This window comes from Ursus arctos, unplaced genomic scaffold (genome assembly GCF_023065955.2).
Source record: "Ursus arctos isolate Adak ecotype North America unplaced genomic scaffold, UrsArc2.0 scaffold_26, whole genome shotgun sequence".
NCBI classification, from domain to species: Eukaryota; Metazoa; Chordata; class Mammalia; order Carnivora; family Ursidae; genus Ursus; species Ursus arctos.
In genome coordinates this window covers 4,654,070-4,670,895 of record NW_026622941.1, presented here as the reverse complement: position 1 = coordinate 4,670,895, position 16,826 = coordinate 4,654,070, and the positions used below count along the sequence as shown (strand labels likewise).

Sequence of the window (16,826 nt, the reverse complement as noted above, 5' to 3'; positions counted from 1 at the left end):
GTAGCCAAGGACCCCCGCTGTGTTTTTGGGCCCAGGCTGCCTGCATCAATCCCATACCTTAAGTCATTAAACCTCAACCACCGATTTTTTCCAATTAAATCCAGTGGGCCTTAGGAAAGGTGGTTTCTCAGAAGGAGGTGGGGGCTTAGGGATTATACACTGCAAACCTCAAGCCAAATAAAATTAGATTTTGTTTCATCCACTACTTTGAATTCTCCAGGTCCGAATTGCCTCCATGCACATACATAGTCAAAGCTAGATGTGGTTTGTGGACTGGGCAGCGGTAACAGAAAACCCACAAATATACAGCACTTTAGAGTTTACAAGTTTCTTCCACAACATCCTCTGCGGACATCTTGCATCTATGGAACTAGAGAGTTAGTTAGCATGAGGACCCCCTCCAGAGCAAGGCTGGTGAGCAACACAGCTAGGACTTACCCAGCCCCCGAACTCTTAAGTCGGGGGCCAGAGTCACTGCACTTAGATGTGACCACATTGTTTGCCCTCCAATTCCATCTGCTGCTTGTCAATCCCAGCACCCTCCCCCCCCCCAGATCCTGAACACTGTGCAGCCCTACTCCTCCCACCCCTTCCTTCACCTTCCTCGGAAGCCCACATCTCCACAGGCCTCCTTGTTTGGGGACACTCTGGGCAGTGACACATGAAAGGGAATCTAATCAGAGATCATCAATAGGCAATATTAGCAGAGCCAAATGAAGTCCCCGCCTGGATGAGAGTCAGCCAGCCCTGGCCAGCAGGCAGCCAGGACCCCTAATTCCATTTCCTCTTGGTTATTAAAATGATTTTCCAAGAGATAGTGCCATCTTAGGAGAGTCACAGACTAATAAAGTGCAGTCAAGTGCCCGGAGAACACCGGCATCCAGGCCTCTGTTCCCATTTCCTTTGGCTGCTCACCGGCAAAGCGTCTGTGGTGTCTTTCTGCAGACCTCGAGGGACCTTCATTTTCCCCCTCGAGCCTTATTTCTCCCCCTGACACGGGACCCCGCGAAAAAGCCCAGCAGCCCTCCTCCTTTCCCCCACTGAAAAGTCAGGCACCAGATCTTCTTGGAAAACTCTGAGCCCAGGGTGACAAAATAAGAGCCATGGAACTGCAGAATGAGAGAATCAGATTCTTCAGGCCGTCCGTGGGGGCAAGGGAGGGGGGCGCCTGGAGATCAGGCCCAGCGAGCACCTTCATTTCATAGATGAGAACCCTCAGGCCTAGAGGGGGCCACACATGAGGTCCCAACAGCAGGAGCAACAGATATACTGGCAATGGCAGCAAGCCATCATCTGCCCCTTGGGCAAATATTTATCCCATGTCTCTGATAGGCCATGGGACTCTACTCAACACTGAAGCACACTAAGTGAGCTGTAGAAGCTTCCTTCCAGGAGACGGCAGTCTCAGGGTGGGGGAAGCAGACACAAAATGAGCTACTGCTAATATAGCATCATTGGTGGGGCACAGAGAGCTGCCCAGAGACACAGGGAGCCAAGTGGTGAGGCTCACGGAGGCCCATGTGTCCGAGTCCCAGAGACACTCAGAGGCCGGCGTAAGTCAGAGGCTTAGCCTGTAATCAGCAATGATAGTGAACATACACCTCTTGGCTGAGCCCTAGGCACGGTTCTCATTTCATCCTTCCAACCCACCTCTGAGGAAAATAGTACTGCCAGGTTACAGGTTGAGGAAACTGAGGCAGAAAGAGGCTGGCAGCCTTGCCTGAGGTTATGCAGCCGGGAGAGGGAGAACTGGGGCCCTAGCTTCTGAGTCCACACTCCAGCGCGGCCAGTGCTCCTCTGCTCTCAGGTGACTGTGAGCCCTCAGATAGGACACCATGGGCAGCCTCCCGCCACTACGGCCTCAGCTTCCCCAAGCCCTGGACCTGCTCCCAGGGTGTCTCCAATCCAGGCATCTGCAAAACCACCTTCACAATTGTTTCCAAGCAACAGGATCGTGAGCCTTTTCTTCTTGGCCCCACAAAGCAAGCATGCCCATCTACTGCGGGCAGAGACTCTACTGGGAGTTGTTTCTCCCTCCTTCCCCCTAAGAGGAAGTTACCTACATGTTCTCGTCTGGGACCCTCGGTTCCAAGAAGAGGGAGCTACCGTTTATAAGCAGCTGCCACGTGCTGCGTGCTGTGTGGGCTGAGTCAGCAGGCCACCTCAGATTATCTCGTCCAACACATGCAACAACCCTGGAGAAAGGTGTGAGTTTCATCCGCATTTAACAGAGGAACAAAGACTCCCAGTAACTTGCGGCAGGTCTCAGAGCCACTGGCTGCAGGAATCAGCCTTCCGCCCCAGTCTGTTTATCTCCAAAGCTGGCTGGAGTTCAAGGCATCCTCCATGACCATGAAACTGAGGGGTGAATCTGTGAAGTCTGCATCTTTGGCTTCAAGCACAATGCTGTATCCAACTGAGCTAACCAACCGTGGCCAGGAAGCAATTGTCATAATATCAGAAACCCATTATGACCCACGAAACCTCGGAAAGATGCATCAAGAATCGGTCTGTGAGTTGAAAGCGATGCCGAGCATTATGCTCCCCTGGAAACAGCTGCCTGGGGCTCGGAGACAGCAGAACCATCCCGAGACGCAGAGCCAGCCTCCTACAAACCCTCCCAGCCACCTTTAGCCTCCCAGACAATTATATTCTCTGAGCCGAGGGGAAGCCATCCTTGTGAGGAGAACAGTATGACATGACACCAGAAAGGATAATGCAAATAATCTCAGAGTTGCACAAATGGCCCCTTTGTGGGTCCCTGATTGGTGAACGAGGCAATCCTACAATGAAGCAATTTGTATTCAAGCCATTTTCCACAGCGGCATCCCAGAGAAGCCTTAATCTCCATCCTCCATGCTTGGCTCCTAGAGGCTCTGTCCGATTTCTGTTGACCTTGTCTGTGGTCGTCTGTGATTTTTTTGAAGTAGGCAGTGGGTTAAGTCCATTGCCAGATTCCAGGGGAAAGGACTGCCAACTGGAGCTCATTAAACCATGAGTGTGGTGTGGGGTGCAAATCTTGTCCTGTCACTTTCCTGATTAAACTCTCAGTGGCTTCTCAGTGGCTCCCAAGGCTCTTGAGCAGGGGCCCTGGCTGTATCTTTTCACTGCTCTCCCCTGGCCCTGGCCTTTGCTCTTCTCTTCTCCTCTTTTTCAAATGTGTCGCTCTCTGGCCATCTTTGGGCTGGGCCTTGGCGTAGATGCTTCCCCATTTCTCCCTCCCTCCCTTCGCCCGTCTGCCTCTGCTTTTGTGAGTTCCTGCTTGAAGTCGTATCTTCAGAGAGGCTCTCTTTAAAAAAAAAAAAAAAGATTTCTTTATTTCAGAGAGAGAAAGAGTGCAACAGGGGGAGGGGCAAAGGGAGGGAGGGAGAGGTACGCGGACTCCCGCAGAGCCCCCATGGGGCTTGATCCCATGACTCTGAGATCACGCCCATGACCAGAGCCAACATCAAGAGCCGGAGGAAAAAAGACAGTCTCTTCAATAAATGGTGCTGGGAAAATTGGACAGCTACATGCAAAAGAATGAAACGTGACCACTCTCTCACACCATACACAAAGATAAACTCTAAATGGGTGGAACACCTCAATGTGAGACAGGAATCCATCAAAATCATAGAGGAGAACATAGACAGCAACCTCTATGACATCGACCAAAGCAACCTTTTTCATGACACATCTCCAAAGGCAAGAGAAACAAAAGATAAAACGAACTCATGGGACTTCATCAAGATAAAAAGCTTCTGCACAGCCAAAAAACTAAGAGGCAGCCCACGGAATGGGAGAAGATATTTGCAAATGATACTACAGATAAAAGACTGGTATCCAACATCTACAAAGAACTTCTCAAACTCAATACGTGAGAAACAAATAAACAAATCATAAAATGGGCAGAAGATATGAACAGACACTTTTCCAATGAAGACATACAAATGGCTAACAGACACATGAAAAAATGTTCAAAATCATTAGCCATCAGGGAAATTCCAATCAAAACCACACTAAGATACCACCTTACGCCAGTTAGAATGGCAAAAACTGACAAGGCAAGAAACAACAAACGTTGGAGAGGACATGGAGAAAGGGGATCCCTCCTACATTGTTGGTGGGAATGCAAGTTGGTACAGCCACTCTGGAAAACAGTGTGGAGGTCCCTTAAAAAGTTAAAAATTGAGCTACCCTATGACCCAGCCATTGCACTGCTGGGTAATTACCCCAAAGATACAGACATAGTGAAGAGAAGGGCCATATGCACCCCAATGTTCATAGCAGCATTGTCCACAATAGCTAAATCGTGGAAGAGCTGAGATGCCCTTCAACAGATGACTGGATTAAGAAGATGTGGTCCGTATATACAATGGAATATTACTCAGCTATCAAAAAGAACGATTTCTCAACATTTGCTGCAACGTGGACAGCACTGGAGGAGATTATGCTAAGTGAAATAAGTCAAGCAGAGAAAGACAATTATCACATGGCTTCTCTCATCTATGGAACATAAGAACTAGGAAGATCGGTAGGGGAAGAAAGGATAAAGAAAGGGGGGGTAATCAGAAGGGGGAATGAAGCATGAGAGACTATGGACTATGAGAAACAAACTGAGGGCTTCAGAGGGGAGGGGGGTGGGGAATGGGATAGGCTGGTGATGGGTAGTAAGGAGGGCATGTCTTGCATGGTGCACTGGGTGTTATACGCAACTAATGAATCATCGAACTTTACATCAAAAACCAGGGATGTACTGTATGGTGACTAACATAATATAATAAAAAAACATTAAAAAAAAAAGAGTCAGGGGCTTAAGCAGCTTTGCCACCCAGGGGCCCTCAGAGAGTCTCTTACTCCCTCAGCCTCTGCCTTTCCTCTTTCATCATATTTATCGTTCTTGTTTAGACTCTGTTCCTCCCGTCTCCTGTACGTTCCGGCAGGGCAGACAGATCTGCTCTGCTCACCCCTGTGTCCCCAGTGCCTAGCATCGTGTCTGCTACATGGGAGGGACTCTATGGAAGGGAGGAAGTTAGGAAAGATGACTTGCTTAGCTCTTCTGTTCCAACTGGGACTGGAACCACAGCCCTCACGCTGCAGATGAAGTAGCAGCCCGTGCTTGACCCGAACGCCATGCCCAGTCTCCAGACAACAGGTGGCGAGGGTACCCCCTCCTGCCCTCAAATAGATCTTCCATGTTTCGTGGTGACATGCAGTGGTATATGCAACAGAGTATTTCTGTATCTCAAGGTTTTGCTCCTTCCTCCCTGCACAGATGTTCTCCTGGGAGGCTCAATCCTTGCCCTGACGCAGAGAAGGATCCCTATTGTTTTGTTCTTCTAATGCCTTCTGACTCACAATGCCACAGTGGCATGTGCATCGGCCACACTAATGAAAATTTATGCCACTGGGGAGGTGGCTGGTTATTTGCTATTAAGTGGAGCCAGACGAGCCTCATCTAAGCATTTCTGTGGTTACTGCAGTCCAGATGAGGTTCCCAGCCTGGTCTCCACCTCCCCCCTCTTGCCAGGCCCAGAACGTGCTTCTGAGCCACCAACCCTGACCCTCAAAGAGACTGGGTGCTCTGAGTACACAAGCTCAATACATTATGAATCAAAACCAAATACCACCAGAGGAAGATTGTCCTGGGAACAGCAGCATGTGTCAGATTCCAGAGTAAAGTGAACATTTTGGATTGCTACTTCTCCTCTCTGTGGGACGTGGACCAGGCACTAGACGTGGACTCTAGGCTCAGTCTCAAGGTCACTGGGAAGTCCTTGTGTCTGGAAATCCAGACGGAGAGAGCCAGAAGGGGAGGCCCTGCCCAAAGTGCCCCAGGTGGAGCTATGGCATCTCGCTGATTGTGAATCTTTTCATTCTAATGGAAGGACATGTGCAGTTGGTGTCAGTGAGTCACTTCCTGCTGGAGGTCGGGGAGATCTCCACAAACCTCTTGTGAGCCCTTTAAGGAGCTAACGAACAGGAACCACTGAGCAGGCCGCTCTGCCCAAGGCTTTTGGCAGAAACCCTGCATGTGTGCCACCTACAGTGAGAAGCCTGCAGTCTGGGGGCTGGGTCGGCTGCTGACCTTGGCTCTGACAGCAGAGCCTGCCGCCCCCAGGACCTTCAGAGGCCCACGGGCATGGGCACCCTGGCATGCAGGGCAGAAATATTACTAAAATAGCAATTATAACTGGAATTGTGATTGTGCTTTACAGGTTCCAAACATGCTTTGTATTAATCTCATTTCATCCAGGTCAACTCTTTCTGAGCCTCATGGATGGGGCGTGACTTGCTCAAAGTCACACAGTTAGTAAGTGGTCCCACTGGGGTTTGCCTCAGGCTTTGGTTCCAATCCTCACGGCATGTGGCAGAGTTGTCCAGAGACTGATGCTTCCCTTTGGAAGGGGGGACAGTAGGGCCTGGGTCAAGTGACCCAGCATCCGGGGAGTTTCTTCCAGCCAGTTCAGCTGCTCTTAACCCTGAGGTGCTAGCTGGAGCCTAGTATTTGGGAAAGAGCCTTTTCACTTCTGCTGTGTTAAATGGCCTATGGTTAGGATCAAAAAGGGTCCTGGACTCCTTGAGTGCTGTCATTCTCTGAAAAATGACAGACCAGGTCCTTCTATGGGATTCACAGATAGCAGGGCAATTCAGGCATATTCTCCTTCTTTTCATAGGCTTAATGACTGAGAGATGCTAAGGAGGCCAACACCTCACCGCCCACCCTGATACGGTTTGTGTCACTGAGCTGGGCTCATACTACAGATGTGGGGGGATGGGGTAGAGCAGGCTGCTTATGGAGGTTGCTGAGGGACCTCATTTCTCAGTCTGGGGGCAGGAGCGAGCCCAGCCTGCCCAGAGACTGACAACCAGACAACGCAGCCAACCAGGTAGGGATGGTGCCTCCTGACTCTACTGCCTGCCATTGCCTAGCTCAGGGCGGGGAGCCCGCTAAGCAGCCAATAAATGCTTGTTGGGCAAACTTCTGATCTTTGAACATGTTGTGTCTGGGCCTTAGCTGAATATGAGCTCATTGTTTCCAGTGGGTTGAGCGCCAGGCAGCTTGGGAGACTCTAGATGTGGTTGGACAGGTGTGAGGAGATCACCCATCCTTACACAGGCTTATCCAAGACCCCAGGCCAAGGGTTTGGGCACAGCCTGTGGCAGCCCAAGGGTCTAAGGCAAGCTAGAGGGCCACAGGGGTGGGGTTGCACTCAGAAGCCAGGAATGCAGGGAGGTGCTATTCAAGACAGGGACCCAGAAAAATCTGTCTTCAGAAACAGGGCTCCAGAACCCAGGCTGGGGGGCTCCCTGTGCAGTGGCAGGGGTGGGGTGGGTTCAAGAACAATACAGACCAAAGATGAAAGATAGGAGATCACCCCATGATCACAGCTGGCCCCTAGGCTGAGGACAGATTTTCAGGCAACTGGTCCCAGCCACAAGAATGGGCTGAGATGTCTGGCTTAATTTCACTGTGTTACAGAGGTCTGGATTCAAGCTGGGCCTTGAGGTGGGGTGCCAGCTGTGGTACCGAGAGGGAGGAAGGCTATAGAGACAGGGGAGCAGGGAGGGCCTGGCACAGGGGAGACAGCCTCCATGGGGTGGTTTTTACGAGAGTAAGGAAAATGTCAGCATCTCCCTAGGGGTACAGATAGAGGGACAGAAAACCAGTAGTCTTAGAACGGCTCCTGGACACATTTCGTGAAGTCAAGCTGGCCAGCTGTCGCTCTGTCTCCTCCCACCTGCACCCCCATGCTGTTCAATGGGATGGGCAGGAAGAGGCCGGTTTCTGCCCCTGGAGCCTACATTCTAAAGGGGAAGAGAGACCATGCATGCAAAGGCCCTCAGAGTGACTCAGGTAGACAAGGCCAAATAAGACCCCAAAAGAAGCCCCATGGCTGTGGGTCTGGGCAGAAGTTGGCTTGGAATGGGAAGGAGAAGTTCCCCCAAAGAGGAAGAAGGGAAGAAGAGAGACAGGAGTTCCTGGTAGGTTTTGTATGGTCTTAAAAAAAAAAAAAAAAGCAGAGTCAGGGACAGATAAGGTTTTATAAGTGAAGTCATCTTTGCAGTGTCCCTATCGTCATGCCAAGACCTCATCAGGCACTTCGATTAAGACCATGCTCCAAGCAGATATTGCCTATTTTCCACTGAATCAGAGGGAAATTATAATCCCACTAGAGCATTCTGTGGGCAGGAGGAAGGGGCTGCTGTGGAAGTGCTCCTTCGTGCTTCCCCAGGCCTCACCCCTGCAGCCCAGGAGCAGAGATGGGAGTGGCATGGCAGAGGCTGGAGACCTAGGACCAGGGCAAGCTGCAGGGGTGACCTTCTTCTCTTCTGGTGGCTGGAGAGGCCCAAAAGACCTCTGGGCCTGCTCAGCCCAGTCCTCCCTTGTCCCCCAGGGATGTCAGGGATACCTGCAAGCCCCAAATGCCTGGAGCACCCGGAGGGGGGGGGTATCTTCCCGGTTGGCTCCTGCCAATGTATGATTTTACCCCGTTGACCATGGAAGGAATCCTCCATGTACTTGGCTGGACTCCCTGCCCAAGGAAAGGCAGAAAGTAGGGGTTCCCCAACTGCCACCACAGTGAAAAGTCACTAATGAGTTTCCTCAAATGCCCTCTGGGGGAGCCCCCACCCCCATGTCTTTCTTCAAGCCCCCTTCCCTCTCCTAACATATTCACTGCTGTCCCCTCAAGTTTTTCTGTCCTTCTTGTTTAATGCGTGGACAATATGAGGTTAGCTGTACTTGTCCAAATACAAGGGGAGGCCTTCAGGCCTGGGTTCAGAGGGACCACTGGGCAGGACTGAGGTCACAGCCCAGCTCTGCTACAACTCCACTCCTCCTCCCGGGGCCGCAGTGGGCCCCTGCTACAGAATGGGTCGGAGTGCCTCTGCCCCTAACTCCCAGGACTCTGGGGAAGCCAGCAAGTGCATTGTGGAAGGGTAGGGACCATTGCTGCTGGAGTCACCGATCATTCTCAATGGCACTGCCAGCCCCGGGACACCCCACCCACAGCCAAGCCAAGCCAAGCCAAGCCAAGGTCTCCTCTGCCTCCTCCCCATCTTGGGCCTGGTCAGCTCCACCCACTACCTCTAAAGGGCCCTTCTTCCTTCCCAGCACCTGGGATATCTCTCCCAGGGGAGATGACCCAGATGAGATCACCTGTCTCAGAAGCTAAAGAATAATCCAAACCCAAACCAAATCAAAACACTTCACCATGCCTGGCAAAGTACATTGACTTCCATCCTGAGGAGATTCGGTTACCACACCTGGACAGAGGCTGCAAGTTTTGCTGACAGGTCTGTAATGGAAAGTATGATTGGCTCAGAATTGGAATGTGGGACAGCCTTTTACTAGTTAGAGGGAAACAAACGTGGGCTCCAAGGGGCCCAGCATAGCTTTTCTTGGAGCCCCTGAGTCCCATTGTGCAGTTTTTGCACTAGACCAAGGGGTGGGGGACTGAAATTCACCTTGCCGGCCAAGCAGAGCATCCTCAGAGCTGCGTGTGCCTACAGGAGGCCTCTTTTAAAACTCAGGCAAAGACCCCGTATCTGCCTACAGAGCCTGTCCCCCTTTCTGAGTGATGATTGTCCCCGAGAGAATATTTCAGAGCTGATGGGGGCAAGAGATAACGTAAAGATGCAGGAGGGTAAAAATGTGGTTCTGGGCCAAGCGGTGGGCACCCAGCCGAGACCCAGATGCTGCTTGGGCACAGCTTCCGGTGAAAGTGCCCAGAACTCACCCCAGGAGAGAAGGAAAGAGAGAGAGGGGGTCCAAGATTCCACTAACCTCTTAGTATAAGGGCCAGGGGGACTCCGGGGTCACCTAGATACGTCATTTTCAGAGGTGTTTGGTTTTGGTCTTGGTTCCTCTTCATTTCTTTATTTCATTTTATTTTTAGTAGTAGAATCCTTTTTCCCAAAGAAAATTAAAACAGACAAAGGAAGTATTGGGTTGTTTCTTTTTTTAATCTGGGGAGAGGGAAACCCAGAGCTCTGCCCACCTTGATCCTGACACCTCCCCAAGCCCTAGGGCTCCCCAGGACACAGTGTGGAAAATATTCACCCAGTCCAGCTTCTTTTCCTCAGTGGCGATAAGGAAAGTGATGTGACTTGCCCAAGGTCCACAGAGGCAAGCCTACACCCCCATGTCCCAGGAGCCTGGCCCTCTTCCTTCCCACATGGCAAAGAGGCAGGTGGTCAGGCTCCTTGGCAATTGAATCTTCAAGGCAGCTAGGCCTGGGTCCCTACCCCTGTCTTTCCCTCAGGTGATTGTTCCCAGCCACAAAAATCTCTCATATGGTTCTGCCCTCTCTACGATGGACCCAGAGTCTAGAATCTGAGAGGTGGCAGGGCTGAGGAAGTTGAGGGCACTGGAGACTTACCAACCATGCTGTCGGGAGGAGCTGCAGTGGGAACCTGGGGTTCCTCAGTGGGAAGGCCCCGTTCGAGGTGGGTGAGCTCCTGTTGGTGTGGAGGGTGGCAGGCCAGGCCAACCACTGGCCAGGAGTGAGGGAGCAGGGATGAGACTCTGCAGTGACGCAAACTCTCAGCACCTCGGACAAGAACAATCCCTGCACTGGCCTTCCACTCAGACCCTGCCCCAGTTTCTCCGCAGGGACCCAGGACCACCATCTCCTGCTTTCTCCGGGCCCTCCCAGCAGGACGCGTATCCCAGATTCTCCTGTTCCTGAGCTTGGCCTCCCTCCAGGCTCCATGTAGCCTCTTACTGTAGAGCGTTCTTGGTTAGCTCACATCCCCCCACCTCACGGCTAAGGCCCTCTTCCCAACCTTGAGAGTTTGCAGAGAACATGCCCTTGGACCAGTCCTGAGTTTCACGGCTGCTTCTACCAGGAACTGCCTTCTGGGAGCTGGGAGCAGCATCTGTTGCTCCTTGGACCTTCCATTCCAGTGTGGCCTCTGACGTCCTCCTGAGCCCTCCCACCCCAGAGCACCAGGAACACAGCCAGGCCATCGCTTCGCTCTCATGTGCATTTATTGAGTGCCAACAGAATGCGTGGTACTATGCTCAGGGTTCAGAGCCACATTCTAGTCAAAAGGAGACCAGAGCTAGTACAGAGAACGTGTCATAGCTGCTTAACATCTGTAAGGGATGGGGAAGGGGGAGAACTAATCACAAAACAAACTCCTATTCGAAAGCAACAGAATCTCCTCTGAGAGTAATATATATTCTACGCACACACACGCACACACACGCACGCACACACACACACACACACCCTGAATGAACACAGAAACACACCCACGTGGTTGTATATGCATGCATATACAGGTGTCGTGGGCAGAGAAGCTAATGGATCTGCTGGAGGCGCGCACGCGCACGCACGCACGCACGCACACCACCGCACAGACGGGTAATCTGGCTTATGCTATCAAAGACACTATGTCTCCAGGTTCTAGTGAAGCAATCTGTCCTAGATGCCTGCAGCATGCAAAACTGGAAGTTCCGGAGAGCCACAGTTAAGGAGGACAATGGGTATACGTGTGTACTTTTCCCTCCTCGGCGCCCCAGCCACCACACTGGAGGCTGCTCTGTGTCGGCGACAACAAAGCCTCTGTGAAGGGCTCCCAGAGCAGAGCTGAGGAGCGGGAGGCTCTCTGTCCAGTGGCAGGGCCCACGGGAGCCCTGGTGAGTTCACCAATCTTCAAGGCAGAATTTAAAACTCTGGTTTTCGAGTGTATAGTCCTGGAAACGGTATTCCTTGTGACGGAGCCGCAGATCGAGGGCAGAGTTTCTCTTCTTGCTCGCTCTCTGCAGCGTCCCACGTGTGCTAACGCATTTTGTAGTCATTAGATACAGATGTTTCACACAGCTGTCCCTTAAAATCCAAATCTACCGTGAAATCGAGGTCTCGCTGCAAAGGAGAGGCAGAGCGGCCCGGCATTAGTGTGGTAGCGAGGCAAGCGCCACCCGCTCCCGCAGGCAGGGGGATGGGGGCGACCGTGTTTCTAAGGTTTTTCTAGCTAAGGGGTTCCCACGAACAGCCCTCGGGAGTCTATTCTGGTGTCTCATTATCCTCACAGGAAGTTCTTTGATTTCGAACCTAAACCCTTCCTGTTATAATATAGAAATGTTCCCTCTGATTTAATCCTGAGAGAAAACAGAGTGGGGTGGTTGAGTCTTCTGTGGCACAACCCTCAAAGCGTTCTCTAGACTCTTTCCACACACACTCTCACACGGCAGTTACTCAAAAAGAATCACACGCTCCCCGACCCACCAGGCCCACTGAAGAAATGTGAACTAAACATCTTCCGGGCCACCAGAAACTGTTATTTCCTGGCTTGGCCTGTTCTAAATGAGCTGAAACCCATGGCAACAGCCTCCGTGCTCAAAGCCCCTCAGATGAAGAACTGGCAGCTGTCCTCAAGGCTGAGAGTCCAGAGCAGGGCCTAAAGAAAAATCTGTTGTCCTTAAGGGACCACAGCTGGAGGTCTTCAATGAGGTCTAGTCAGATCCACACCGGCTTCCGACTGCCCCTCCCCCAGTACCTTGTCCGGTTGTGGGTAAGGCACTCGGGCACCTGGGCGAGGGGTTCCTGGGAGCTGCGGGGAGCCGGGTTCCTGGGAGCTGCGGGGAGCCAGCTCCCTGGGTCCCTTCCTCTCTCTGACCCTGGCCCAAACAGAGTCTGCCTCAGCACTCACCACATTTTTGGCATTTGGCTTCATGGATATGGTCCCATAGATTTCTTCCCCCCTCCGGACAGTGAGGTAATCTTCCAAGTAGAAGACAGTCTGCTTCCAGTGGGTGTAGGGGGCATCAGGGGCTGAGGGGAGAAGAACAAGGGAGGTGGGAAGGAAGAGTCAGAGAAGAAATCTCCAGAAGGACTGAGGCTGACACCCTGCCTAGAAGTTGCTTGTCTTCTTCTGGGATTCACTGAACCAATTCCCAGCACTCTTGCAGGGTCAGTGCCCAGCCCTTATAGCCTGCCTCCAAGGCCCAGAAATCCTCACTCAGCCACAGTGCTCCTCCTTCCATCAAATTCCCATCTCCTCAGGGCTACTGATTCTTCCCAGGGAATCAGAAGAGAAAGACGCTGGTATCACAAGTTCATTCCAAGGGGTGGGATGAATACCCTCTCACCGACTAAACTCATTAACATAAATGAAACTCAAAATGCTACTGTTTTTAATTAGTTCAACTGGGGGAAGACTTTCAGACAGTGTAAGGGGGAGATTTGTAGAGTAGGCCATCCTGGCTCCCCTTCAATGACATCATGTATGCAAGTTCCATAGCTAAACCAGTGTTCCACTGACACCCAAACCTACACAAAGCTTTCCCTGCCACTTCTCTGCCCTAAAACCAAACTTAGTACCCTTGGCCCAAGCCTGCTGTGGGGTTTCAGCGGTGTCCTCCTAACTGAACCAAAAAGAAGTGAGGATGGGGCACCTGGGTGGCTCAGTCGGTTAAGCACTTGATTGCAGCTCAGGTCATGATCTCAGGGTCATGAGATCGAGCCCCACATCAGGCTCTGCACTCAGCAGGGAGTCTGCTTGAGATTCTCTCCCTCCTTCTCCCTCTGCCTCTACCCCCTCAAATAAATAAATAAATCTTTAAAAAAAGAAATGAGGGATAATTCTCATCCCACAGTCCCCCCACTGGTCCTCAGCTCACTTGTCCTGCATGACCCAAAGCCACAATGATGCCGGCGCCTCCCCTGTATTTGCTATTAAATCCCATCCAGCCTCTCTTGACACACTACTCAATCTACAGCCAAATGAGGGGTCCTGCTTATGGGCCATCTTCCTCAGCACCAAGTGTCTTTGGCAGATTCTCCCCTCCCTGTTCAGCAGGCTCTCTCTTTCTCATCTGGGAAGCCTTGCTTGATGGCCCACCCTGAGCTTAAGCTATGACGGTGCCTATCACACTATGGCATAAATGCCTTTTTTTTTTTCAGCTATTTGCTTTCTCCATAAGACTACAATTTCCATGAGGACAGGTGCCATGCCAGGCTTGTTTACTGTGACATCCTTGGTGCCTATCACCACACTTGCTAGATCTATAAGTACTGAATGTATGAGCAATAATAAACACAGATAGTAGACACTTCGTTATGCTTCAAGGTACCCATAGATGTTTAATTACATTGGAGGCTTTGAAAACTGTAGATAGTAGAAGAACCCACTATAGTAAGTTCCTCTTGCCCGTTTAGGATCTTACCTTCCTCCACCTGGATTTAGGACTCCTTAATACTGATTTTCTCTTTGCTTAGGACCAGAGCTAAAGATGAGAAGACTTGGGAGACTATAATAAGTGCCTTTCAAATTCTTCAAAAGCTGTCATATGGAAAGACTTATATGTGGCCTTACATATGGTGTTGGAGGTAGAACAAAGGCTAGTCACTGGAAATTACTAGAAGGCAAATTTCTAATTCATCAGGAAAAATGAGGGCTGTTCTGCAATCATCTGAACTACCTGACATCCAGCCTCAAGGTGGTCCTACAAGAACCAGTAATGGGATTTATCATGTGCTGAGTCAGACCGGTTCACCTGCAAGATCTTATAAACCCCAAGATCTGTTTAAATGGTGGTGAAGAGTCTGTCTTTCTTTGCCCTTTGCAAAATGAACTGGCTTGATCAAATGTCAGTGGTTTGGTTAAAGACTTGTGTAGCCTTCCAATGTGTGCATTTGGGAAATCAATGCGAACTCAAGGTCATGGAGGGGAAAAGCAGCCTGAGCACTTGGAAAGGCTCAAAGAAGGATCATGAATGTGCAGTCTGTGCCTCTCGGATCCTAGATCCCCAAACATCTCCAGCCTTCATGGCCTCTAAGACATACCGCTGTCTATGGACAAAGTCCACCTGTCCCAGCACCTTCCCTGACAACTACATCTAAATAAATTGTCAAAAGATAGTCTCTGGTGTGTGTGGAGAATGGCAGTGTATGACTGACAGCACTCTCACCCCCACTTCCTCCTACACCAGCTCAGACAGGTGTCTCTCCTGTTCCTGAAGACCTTCAGGCAAGGAGATTCAAGCAGCTTCCTTCTGTCACCTAATCAGATGTTGTAGGAGGGTCCCAGAGATTTCACTGGCTCAGAGTTGGCAGCCATCAAGCCTAGGTGTATCTGATGGTTGTCCAAAATATATGTCAGCCTTGGGTTGGAGAAAAGTGGTTTTTTTTTCCTCTTGACATCAACATCAAAAGTTTGAGAACCTCCCCAAACATTTAATTTCTGTAATGGGTCCATTAGCCATGGACTAATTATCTAAACCAGCTTTCACAATACTAATTCTCCATCGAGGTGTCCAGGAGAAGCTGATTAAAATTCACATGTCTTGACTCTACTCCTAGAGACTTGAATTCATTCATTCTGGGGGACATGAAGGGGGCAGACTTGCCAAGACTTAAAGATCTCCCCCCAGGTGTTGTAGACACACAGCATGGCTGAAAGCACTATGTAAACCCGCTCTTTTGCATCTAATAACGTCTCCAGATGGGCAAGAGTGGAAAATACATTTAATTAGGCAACAACAGGCCCAGTTTCCCACCTCCACATTGCCATGTGTTTGCACTATGATCCTGGGGCTAATTTTTATATCTGCGGAATGTGGGGTGTGATATTTATCTCCCCAGATACTTTGAGGATTAGATGGGATGACAAGGGGGAAAGGGTATACTAAGGGTGACCAAATCTCCTGCTGTGCCCAAGACAGCTCCAGGTTACTTGTCTTCTGGCATAACTATGAGTAGCTCTCCCTTTCACTATCAGAAGTGTCCTTAATTGAAAGATAAATTATATGGTTACCCTATGACACATTAGGCCAATGTTAGGGTATTGCTAAGCCATTATAATATAATAAACCGTTATAATATAATTCCCATTTCATCATTATGGAAAGTGGTATATATCATTATATTTATCCATAATCTATGGCTCTGACCTGCAAAGATGTGCTGCCTCATTCTAGTGGTCTAGAATGTCCTGGGGAAGCATCCAGAAAGGTGCTAGGTGCAAGGGTGAGCACACAACACAGGGCTGTGGATGACATCTAGAGTTCTCATCAGGGAATAAGTCTTTCCCTCCCTCCCCTGCCCCAACTATAACCTTCAAATTTATGTACCTGACTTTCAGCTTTCCCTGTTATGAAGATATCTTTATACTCTTAATATCCTGACCCCACACGCTAACCTCCCCTTCCCAGCCTCTCTGGGCTCTGGATTATGGACAGATTTGTTCTATATTTTGAAATGAGTGTGACCAGTACTGCCCCCAGCATGCCTTCCTTCATTCAACAGATATCAATTCAGGATGCCTATCATGTGCCAGGTATGGTCCTAAATTTGAGAAATGGCAACCTGTACAGCCTTGCCTCCCCTTCACATCCTGCAGCCTCAGTGAGAAGACAGGTCGCTGGGTCATCCTCATGACCAAGGATGGGGATGCAGACCTCAGGGGGCTGGGGGAATGAATGGCAAAGGCCCCTCACAAGAATCTTTTTCCTGGTGTTTTCAGAAAGGAAGTGGAATCTTGCTTCCTGTTTCACTTCCCAGTGGCTAAGTGGCTGGTAGCTTTTCCTGAAATTTAGTACTTTTACTAGCTATCAGTTTGCAGTTATACTCCCAGGGGGTCAGAAGCTTTTTGGAGAATGAAAGACTATGCACCAAGAAGTTTCTTTGACCTAAGACAATGACTCATTGTCAACTGATGGCAAAGCAGGAAGGGGCTGCTAGGCATCTGGGTCCAACCACATCATCTCACACATAATGAGCCCGAGTCCCAGAAAGTCACTTACTCAAGGCCCATCCCGTATGTCTGGCTGCCTATGTGGCTGACTCCTGGAAAAACTAAGACTCCAACCTAGGCCTGCTCCTACTCAAGCAACT

At 50.4% G+C, this 16,826-nt stretch overlaps 1 protein-coding gene across 1 annotated transcript in view; it reads right to left on the bottom strand.

Annotated features, from left to right (window-relative positions):
• Positions 1–11,771: 11,771 nt before the first annotated feature.
• The window catches only part of PRMT8 (protein arginine methyltransferase 8), a 90,814-nt gene continuing 85,759 nt past the window's right edge, over positions 11,772–16,826 (bottom strand). The window contains exons 9-10 of the mRNA XM_044385389.3: positions 12,643–12,764; positions 11,772–11,855 (exon numbers count right to left, since the gene is read on the bottom strand). Coding sequence (XP_044241324.1) covers positions 11,772–11,855; positions 12,643–12,764 — 206 coding nt within the window. The remainder of the gene's footprint in view (positions 11,856–12,642; positions 12,765–16,826) is intronic.